Below are 11,302 nucleotides of genomic sequence, written 5' to 3' on the forward strand. Positions count from 1 at the left end.
ATGGTGTCACCACCTTAATTTCCCATGACTAGAATGATAATAGCTACCGATGGGTTGTTGTTGGGTATTGTTCACTTCAATACCCACCATTATTGTAACCATCACTGTAATCTGCCGAGCTGTAAGCTTCCTTCATGATAATCTGACTCTTTTTTTTATACACTCCCTTCATAGAAGTGTACTTTGGATACGCAAATGAAAAAAAATTATGATTCTGTGAACTCTCAGATTAGGGAGCGTACAAAAAAGGGAGTCCAATTATCATTAGTCTTTTTTTTAAACTTCCTTGACACAAATGTTGGTTAAGTAGAATTAATGATGGAGTGTTACAAACGTCATATAGACTTTCTTCGTCATTAACAACTAGGTGCTTTTTGTGCCTTGACTAGATTTGTATCACCATATTAAATATGTGGCCCCACACCATGACCTAATGATACCTCATGCATGGCTGGCCTCAGGAATGCATTGGCCTGGGAATCTCGAGTACTTTTTGATATATGTTGATTGAGAATTGTGAAAATTACTTAATGTACCCTGCTGGAGTGATTTCTTTCTAAATCGCCCAAACTTTTGGACAGTAACTTGATGCCCAGTTAGTAAAATGAAATTCTCAAGTGTATGGTACTATAGTTGCCATTTTTTTTTCCCAACTCGAGAAAATCAGTTTCTTTAGGATTTATGTGTAGGATTGGATAATTAATATTCTCTACAAAAAGATAAGAAAATAATTTTTCGATGAAAATATTTAATCTGAAATCATACTCGCTACTTGGGTCCCATCCCAGCAACCATCAATAATGAAAAATTATGAAGCATGGACATGGCATGGCCAACAAGTAGTGTGAGCACAATTAATTCTCCAACAGAAAATGGGGACTTTGCTTCTACTCCAAACAACAAGAGAAGAGAGCACCTCGTGTGGCTTGGGCCTACACTCACAATCAACATCAAACACACCACTCGTGTGCATTGATAGGATGCTCCCTGCCGCCTCACGCTCACTTTATCAACCAATCGATTATGCATGGTCACCTTGTCCTTGTGTGAGTACAAATTGTCTGCAAATCATCATAGGGCTGTTGATGGCTCGGATCATATCCAAATCCGATCAGTACCGACTCAATCACTTTGGATATGGGAAGAGGAATTTGGGTTTCGATAAGGATCCAATTTGATAATCCATCAGATTGGTTCTAGTACCAGTCCAATAGACCCCAATCCAATAAAATGTGAGAAGATTAAGTTACACATGATATTGTTTATATTGTTTAAATATATGATGTCTATTTATATTTTACATATAAATTGGACTTGATCAGATCTGATTTGGATCCTAATATTGATATCTATTGAAAACCCGATCGGACAAGGATCCAATACAATTCATATTAATCCAATCCGCTAGAATTTTGGGCAAGTGTGTAACGAACCTTTTGGAGGAGGTTAGGGCCTTAGGGTGTGTTTGATTTCCTAAAAAAATGGAAGGGAAAATCATTTTCGTTGTTAGTGGTGGTAGTGGTGAGATTTTCAATCAAATGAACCAATTTCGGTGGTTTTTTATTCTATATATAAGTATTTTTTAAGAATTTATTGTTTGTGATTGATACACAATGAAAATTTTGTGATGGTAGCATCTATTAATTTAGTTTATAAAAGAAAAATCAACAAACTAGAACTCAATTGTGTGAGTTGATCCAATCCCGAAAACTGGTTCTTAAAATGAGTGGGTCCAACAGTATTATAAAGATAAGTCTAAATTGCTGGCTTGGGGTGGCAGATGCCTAATGCCTAATGCCTTAGCCAAACACAAATATCTCAAAATGTGGCCCTATGATTTTGATAGTGTCTATGGTGTTTAACAAGGGTTTTGTGTTTAATAGAAGAAATGTCTCTCTCTGAAAAGGTCCTAAATTTTGAGTTCCATAAGTTATTATGTGCTATGCATGCTGTGTATTGGATCTAGTGACTTAGAAATAAATGCTAGAGACATAGGCATGGCCAAGCTGTCTCACCATCATCATCAAGTGGTCGCAATAACCTAAATTTTAATGCAGTTGGATCAAAATATCTTCTTAGATAATCTCATCAGTGGTCTTAAACGCTTGACTAGAATATGTGATTCTTATCGATCATACAATAAACTGTCTATCTTTACATGATCATCCTCACATTCTTAATCACACATAGAGATGATTTTAAAGTTAAAAAATCAAGATAATTTATGAATTTATTGTGTTTCCAATTTTTATACCACAATAACAAAACAAATGTGATGTTATCTGACAAATTAAAATGTCTCCTGGCACAGCCCATTGTATTTGAGTAAAATCTACTGAAGTATCAAAACAAGAGGAATTGGAATTCAGAATGATAGTGAATTTTAATTGTTATAAGTGAGTATTTCATGGCGATTTCTATCATTAAAATTAGATCATTCGTGGATACTCAAATAAAATAATTAAAAAATATCAATCAATCTTGTTTTTATTGTACTGGTTTGTTGGAAGATTAAGAAAATATTCACTAGTAGTTCCAATTGCGGGCCAAATGGAACTTTCGAAGAGGGTGACACGAAACATCTTATAACATAGTGTGACATCAATTTTGTCCTCAAATAGCCTACTTTTATGAATTCTTCAAGTAAATGATGAAATTATCTTAGAAATTTAGTGAATTGAAGAAAAATGACCAAAGGCACTAATCTAGTTGCAGAAGCATATGCATTTTCTAGTGGTATTCTAGAGATAATCTTTTTCTATTCGACGGCAATCCACTTGGGGATGTCCTTACTCCTTATTCTTATCACAAAACGTCCTTTTGGCGTCTCTAATTGGAATATAAAGTCAGATCTAGAGATTACTCTTCTACATCTCTTGAGATTGATTTTCAATGGTAAATTTAAACATGTTGGATAGTCTCTAACTAATGACCTTTGGCCAATTGGTCGTTCTAGATGTGAGCTTCAGCTTCTTTGTTGGCCGATTGTACTAGGAGTCATGATTTGGATGACATGTGACAAATAAGTGGCAATTAGGCTTGACGGTGTTGTCTCAATCTGTTTATGGATTTTGAGTATAGCTTCTAATTCCCAAGTCATCAGTTCTTACCCTTACGTTGTACATTATCGATGGATCCTACTTGGAGATCAACATGATTAGATATTCTTAACCCACAATGTGAAAAAAGCCCAAATTTTGACGGTTGTAGGCCATCAAATTTCATAAAATTCGACGGACCAAGGGGTCGAATTTTTCATTGTCAAATTTTTTTGATGGGTCGAAACTGTCAAATTAATAAAGGATGAGAGTAATTCGACAGCTCTAAGCCGTCAAATTTGAGAACATTAAGAATTTTGACAGTCTTGGATTGTCAAAATTCAATTTTTAAAATTCGTGGGCCTTAGACCGTCAATTTTTTCTGTCGAATTTTCCAATTTTCACGTAGTGACCATTTGATGTATTCATCGCTTTCGAGTTCCAAATTAGTTAATGGTGATAATTGTGATCATCCAAACTTATTGAATCTGGTAGGTCCTGTCCCCTGATGAACATGTGACACTGGCGAGTTAGAATGACCCAAAGGCCACTGAGTCAATTTTTCATTATAATTGGATGAACATATAGAAAATCTTGATTGATACCACTAAATTTTCACTCACAAAATTTGAACAAAATCAGCCTTCTTAAAACTGGGCTGGACCATGTCCACATGACACATGTCACATTATGCCCCCATGCCATTATCAATTATAAGAAGACCCAATGACCCACATGACCATGCCATGCCCATAACTCACATGGCATGCTTCTCACTCCTCTTGATCCAACGCTCCTCCTTTCTCTCAAACGACCCTTCAAAATGCATCTCAACCTCTAATTGCAGCCTCAGTCATCAAAACGAGCGGTTGAGCTTGTCCCACCTTTGTCCTCTAATTGAAGGGACAAGGTGCTGCTTAAGCGATGGACAGCCTAGCTGTGTTTATACCAGAAATTCATAATTTATGCAAAATGACAAATAAGTCCCTAATATTGTACCTCCCTTATCACATTACATCTATAAAACCCTTCATTTTCTCTACCAATTGTGCAACCTCACCAGAAATCACAAGAGTTTCAACAGAATCTGACCTACATCTCTCTTTAATTCATTCCCACTTGACAACTCTCAAAGAAGGCGTTCTCATTCCATTCAGCGTGAAATATTAGGAATTTGATCGAAAAGTTTCAATTGGAAAGCATGGTGAAGTATGAAAGCAACGATCTCAACCTCGAAGCGACCGAGCTTAGATTAGGTTTGCCCGGGATAGATGAATCTGAGAAACAAAAACCAAGGAGCAACAAAAGAGCATTCCCTCAGATAGGAGATCATGAACATGGATCTATGAACAATTCTAGCTTGTCGGATGCAAGAGATAGTGATCGGGAAATTGCGTCTGCCCCTAAGTAAGGCCTCGAAACCTTGATTGAATTAAATTATGTGACATTAGTAGAAAATGATCCAAACTAATTTTTACCGGTCAAAGTCCTAAAGGTTGTTCTTTCTGAGGGACAAATCTTCATTAGGCCTCGCATCGGAATTAAACTTCCTTAATAATATTTAGAACTAGAATTAATATTCATAGCTTGCTATAAACATTTGATATGTGAAGAAGAATCAAATTATATGATCTTATTACAATGCATCCTATCTAATACTCTATTAACAAGTGTCCTATAATTATGTGTGGCAGGCAACAAATAGTCGGGTGGCCACCAATCCGATCCTATCGGAAAAATAGCTTACAACCAAAGAAGACTGAGGCTGAGACTTCTGGTCTATATGTCAAAGTGAGCATGGATGGAGCTCCTTACTTAAGAAAGATTGATCTAAAGGTTTACAAAGGCTATCAAGAGCTCCTCAAGGCTTTAGAGAACATGTTTAGAGTCACTATTGGTAAGCCTTCTTTCATGATATGATATTAGTATGATTATCATGTTGACGATGACGAGGGGATGTGATGATGACCATGATTTTTCTATTATGTTTTCAGGTCAATATTCAGAGAGGGAAGGTTACAATGGGTCAGATCATGCACCTACATATGAAGACAAAGATGGTGATTGGATGCTGGTTGGAGATGTTCCATGGGAGTAAGTTCTCTCTCTCTCTCTCTCTCTCTCTCTCTCTCTCTCTCTCTCTCTCTCTCTCTCTCTCTCTCTCTCTCTCTCTCTCTCTAGGCTCTTATAGTTGTCTGTTCTTTTTGCAGAATGTTCATCTCCTCTTGCAAGAGGTTGAGAATCATGAAAGGATCAGAAGCAACAGGTTTGGAATCTGATGTATAAAACCCACAAACTAAAACAACCCACACATACAAAATATGGAGAAGAGAAAGAAGAGATGAGGTACTCATGAATAGAAATTTCTCAGCTTGGGTTCTCGAAGAAGAAATATGATTTGGGTCTCTTTCAAGAAGATGGATTAAGAGATTCAAACAGGGGGGAAAAAGAAAACTTGATCAGATTACCTTTTTTTTTGTTGGTTCTTTTCTATCTACAGTTATAAAAACTAGATCCATGGTTGAGGCTTTTGTGAGGTTCTTTGTTTTGTAATAATCCCCATCAAACCAAAACTACATCTAGAGATGGATAGAGAAATTTCCTCTCCATGCAATTGTAAAGAGGAAGGGAAAAGGAAAATGTTTCTGTCAACTTTTGGTTATGAGTTTTTATGAAAAAAATATTATAAGCTTCAACACAATACGGTGTGAAGAACTATGCATGCTATGGTGACTAAAATTGAAAATGTTAATAGAGATCTGACCAAAAAGGAGGAAATGTTGACATTAAAGGAGAATGATGCATGTGGTTTATGTTTTTCTGCCATATATGTTTCTGTATTTTTTTTTTTTTTTTTGTTACTGTGTATTTGAATGAAGTATCAACCATACACCTAGCATATGTAAAGGCAGTTGGTTAGACCCATCCCATCTTGTTGATCTGTGACAAATTGAAACCAGTTTGATGATCATAACCATCTGTTCTACCATTACTTTTGAGGATATAATTTAGAAAGAGAAAAAAAGAAGAAAAAAAAAAGAGCTGCTATTGCCACACCAATTTCTATGTCAAAGAATTGTACACGGTTGGTGTGGCAATAGTAACTCTAGAAAACATCAATCAGTTTGACTTTGATAAAGGATGTATACAAAGGGTGGAGCCACCCCTACCAACTACACATGTGCACCACTTGTGTTATTCAATCACTAAGACTTCAAGGTATGTTTGATTGCATGGAAAGTGATTTTTCATGGAATTTGAAATTCATGAAAAAATAATGATGAAAAATATATAGGGTTGGAAAATCAAATTTCATTGTTTTATTTTACTTTGATAAAATCATAAAAAAAATATATAAGGAAGATGAAGAAAAACAAGAAGGAGAGGAGGAGGAAGAGAAAGAAGATGAGAGGAGAGGGAGAGACTTGGAAAATGATAAGAGGGAGGGGGAGGACAAGGTGGTGGTGGTGGCGACGAAGGTGAAGGAAGGAGAAGGAGAAGAAGAAGAAGACGAAGAGAGAGAGAGAGAGAAGGTGGCTGAAGATAACGATGATGGTGACAACGGTGAGGTTAGTATGAAGGTGACTATGTTGATGGTAGGAAAGAAAAAAAATATGAGTAGAAAAGAAAAAGATGATATTTTGATGATAGAAAATATGGGTTGATTTTATTTTCCCACTCATATGGGTAGGAAAGTGAAAACCATGTTTTTGTGAACTTTTTGATTAGGGTGGAAAATCAATTTCTTTAGAAAAATGACATCAAACACATGAAAAATATAACTTTCCATAGAAATTGATTTTCTATACTCTTTTCCATGTACAATCAAACATACCCTCAATGTTATTCGTCATGATAAGGGCTATAACTACCTTTAATGTTATACCATCATTTTAAATATTGAGAGTTGGTATTGGCACCCCAACTTTTACTTATTACACCACAATTAAAAGTAAAAGAAATATAAGAATTTGTCCCAAAAAGTGCACAACTTACGTCTAAATTCCAGTTTTAGTACACTGTTCATTTTTATTCCCAAAACATACATTTCGAGGGAATTCGTCACTTTAATTTATAGTCAATGAATTCGTTGGTATATCGACGAATTCGTAGATATTGAAAGTGGCAAACTCACGAATTCGTAAGTTATAAAAATGATGAATGCTTGTTTTGGGAATTAAAATGAACATTATACCAAATTCGAAATTTCATCATATTCAACATACGAAATTGAGATTCACCCAAAAAAAATGAGTGATGATTGAGAACAAGTAAAGTTGGGGTGCCAATAGTCTCTCTCTCTCTTTCTTTAGATTTCCATTTTTTTAGGTTTAGGATTTTGTATGAGTCTAAACCTAATTATAAACAACTAATGAAATTGTGTTTCTTTTGTTTTGCAATGTTAATTATAAATAACTTGAACCAAATCTTTCTATTATTTGAATAGTGTGTTTTAATCTTTAATTGGGGTGTGATAATTAATTTAAGAATTAGAGTGTAATAGGTTAAAATTGAGGTGCCAATAGAAACTCTCTAAAAAATTTATCAATATTTTACTAAATATATGAGAGAGCTAGCCTCTATAAGTAACAAATGTTTCATATTTTAGTAAAGAGTTGTTATAATCTGACTTAGCCATGTGGCATACTCAATCGACACCCTTGGCATGACAAACTCGGGAACCATAGATATGTTCTCCTCGAGATATTTACACATTTTTATGGAAAATCATAATTTTGCATCTCAAAGAGAGTATATCTATGATTTCCAAGCCTGTTACATCAAGGATGTCGATTAAATATGCAACATGGCTAAGTTAGATTATCACGATTCTTTAGTAAATACCCTTAATTCGATCATTTTTCTTCTCTTATCCTTTACCAATATCATTCCCTCAATGTTATTAATTTTTCTTTTCTCCCTTTTTTTTAATAATGGTAACTCACCAAATTCGTTATTTTTTCTCTTTTGCCCCGGCCCTTAATCCCAAAGAGTACAATTTTAGATTATATAAGTTTTTAAACAACTATAGAATAATTGAAAAAGGGTCGGACTTTTGGTGTGACGAATTTGACAAATTCTTGGTCCGTTTCGGTTTTTGAAACATTGGTTTGACTCAATTTGAAAGTTTTTGACTCAACTGAGCCAGATCGACTGAGTAAACCAGACTCACTGGGTGTAGATCCTATTCAGAAGATAGTGTCTTAAAACGAATAAATAATGTCAGCGGATGAACTCACTTATGCTCCTAAATGAGTACCAAATTGTGCCACGTATCTATAAATTTAGTATTTTAAGATTGAAGAAGAGTTTGCGAGTACGTGAACTACTATGTCAAACGCGTTTACATTTTAAAGTAGTCTTACGACGCGTGGTTTTCTGCGCGTTTCCATAAAAATCGAAACACAGTAAAAACACGTTGGAAACGAGAGTGGGATTGAGGTAGTCTTACGACGCGTGGTTTTCTGCGCGTTTCCATCAAAATTGAAACACAGTAGAAAACGTTGGAAACGTGAGTGGGGTGATTGAATGCCACGTTTCTTACTTCTGCAGAATACCCTTTGATTTAGTTTGAAGGTAGACGATGATGTGATTTAGTTTTTTCTTTTTTCTTTTTTTTTTAACTTACAGACTAATGAAAAATAATTTAAAAATCTTTAATTTTTATTTGACTAATAATAGACTGACTTGTTAAATTATACGTGATGATGATATGGCATGTGCACAGAACTATAACTATAGATTTTTTTCTTGTACATCATCAAGAAAATATTTGTGGTTGTGCGGACATGCCAAATCAACCACGTCATGACCGAGAACATGTCTATTTATCACAATTCTTATTTTTATTTTTAAGACTACTTCAATTTCTGGATAAGATGACAAATGAAAATGATGGTTGTGTCTTGATCTCATTTGGCTCTTGTTCCTTGATCTTCCTTTTGCTACTGATGGTCATATTAGAACATGATGTGGAAGAACATATTTCATGTCACAATAATGATGATAATTGACGATGAAGGCAATTGAGATAATTTTTCATTAATTTATAGCAAAATGATGCATTCAAGGGGGCGTCATCAGTTTGAAGGCGAACCAAAGGAAAACTCTAATTTAATTATCTTATTCAAACTCTCTCGATTACAAACACTTTTGGACACGTCTTGTGACACTAAAACCATTACATAGCCATCGATTACCCTATATGCTAGGAATTTTTTTATAATTGGTATTGTCCCTTCTCATGTCAAACACTTAGAAATATGTTAGTCACACGATAGGAGTATTCTTATGCATCTAAGTCGTGTACACCCAAGGTAGAGGATTTAAACCCTCATCCCACACCTCAATAAATGCCATGTAAGAAAAAAAAAATGAGATATTTTAGATTTTAATTTCTAAGACTGAATTATATAGGATGTATTGAGGTATGGGAGGAGAATCCTCCACCCTAGGCATATAGGATCTGAACTCTATTCTTATATGGTCAGACCAACCTGACTCTTCACCAAATTGTGGAGGAAATGCTATTAATTTTATATTATATATAAAGAACCATGTGTCATGTAAATTTGAGGGTGTGTCCAAATTTTTTAAAGGGATAGGCTATGCTACTTCATATTCGAACCTGTGTCTTTCCCCGGTTGACACTGAAGTAGTGGTCCAAACCACTATTATCAATCAAATTCGTGAAACAAAATCTTGATAAGTATCTTACTTAGGGTGTAGATATTGGGTTGATATTATCGCATATTAGTTAAAAAATACTTTCTTTACTAAATAACAATAATTTCATGATCTTCCATTCATGTGGAATTTGATAACATGATCAAATATCAAAAGTATGTGAAGTACAAATCTATATAATAGAACAAGGTGGTTGTCCCTATTTTTTGTCCTAATCTTTATCCCCTTAGAGAACATATTTCAAAAACTTTCACTTTAGTGTGGCCTATAATAATAATATTTCAAACTTTATTGTCTTTCTGTTTTTTTATCTTTTGTCAAAGAATATTCATTCAATTTTATACATTGTCTTTTCTTTTTTATCCAAAAAATAAATGTCATACCTTAACCATAGGCAAACTCTAAGTTCTAAGAATTTTTAAAAGACTAATGATAATCTGACACTCTTTTTTCAGATGTTTCTCGTACATCCTTTCATTTGATAGTTACAAAATCATAAATATTTTTCTTGTGTATCCTGAAGTAAATGATCTAGAATTCTATGAGGAAAGTGTATAAGAGGCGTATGAAAAAAGAGCGTGAGATTATCACGACTTTTACTATTAGATTTTAATTTTGAATTTAAAAAAATTTATGATCTTCTGTATTCCAAGCTTTGGGTCGAATAAAAAAATATCTCTTTAGATATATAATAATAATTGATATAGGCCACGAATATATATAATAATAATATTGTTGGGTGTACCCCACAATCACTAGTAAGATTTGAAATCTTACATACGTACGCTAGCATAACTTAAGTTACGGGTGCACGGTATTGTTGCAACTTGCAAGTCTAACAAGGAAAAAAGCAAAGAAACTACCTATGGCCGTCGAAGTAATAGAGCCGTACGGGTTGACCGTTTCAAAATTCCTTCACACGCGTTGTAATGCGCGTCAAGTTACTGCCGTCTTCTTCACGGCAATCCCTATAAAAGAACCAAACCGACCATGTTGAGCATCACAACTACCCTTCTCCCAAAATTCTCATTTTTCTATGGATTTTATCTTTTTTTTTTCTTCCTCTCTGAACTAAACAAAACCTACTGGTTTAGTTTCTTCTCATCCTAGATGATACAAACAACAACATTCTCTATCAAACCACCCCCATCACTACCATGAACGACAACATTAGCACCCTCACCAAGCCTACAAAGAAATGGGGAGTCGGTTTCTCCATCATTTATCAACTCAGAGTTCTAATCTCACTAGCCAAAGAAAGTACTGTCAAGAAGAACAACTAGTAATACTTCGCCAGAATCTTATGCACTCCGTCTTACGCCGCTCTCGATATTCATCTCAATAATGATGATTGGAGGGTGATATTTTTTTTCCTTTTCAATTATGAACACCTTGAGATCACCACATGGTCATGCTCAACTCTAGTTTTATAAGTTGTCATCTTCATCTCCAGAATGTGGTACCTGTCGAAGAAGAGACGTCGAGATCTAATCCTACCCACTTTTGGTATCTTGAGGTGACACGTATATACTCCAGATTAATCGCATAATTTTTCCTATAGAAAGACAACAGAAGTG

The 11,302-nt window shown here is 34.8% G+C and overlaps 1 protein-coding gene across 1 annotated transcript; it reads left to right on the forward strand.

Annotated features, from left to right (window-relative positions):
- The first annotated feature begins 4,200 nt into the window (after positions 1 to 4,200).
- On the forward strand, positions 4,201 to 5,962 carry LOC147403455 (auxin-induced protein 22D-like). The gene is made up of 4 exons (XM_086439045.1): positions 4,201 to 4,445; positions 4,733 to 4,935; positions 5,033 to 5,132; positions 5,249 to 5,962. Exons 1-4 carry the CDS (start codon positions 4,240 to 4,242, stop codon positions 5,322 to 5,324), a joined length of 585 nt encoding a protein of 194 aa, XP_086295171.1. The 5' UTR covers positions 4,201 to 4,239; the 3' UTR covers positions 5,325 to 5,962.
- The last annotated feature ends 5,340 nt before the right edge of the window (positions 5,963 to 11,302 follow it).

Source organism: Akebia trifoliata, chromosome 4 (genome assembly GCF_017979445.1).
Source record: "Akebia trifoliata isolate Shusen 1 chromosome 4, ASM1797944v1, whole genome shotgun sequence".
NCBI lineage: Eukaryota > Viridiplantae > Streptophyta > Magnoliopsida > Ranunculales > Lardizabalaceae > Akebia > Akebia trifoliata.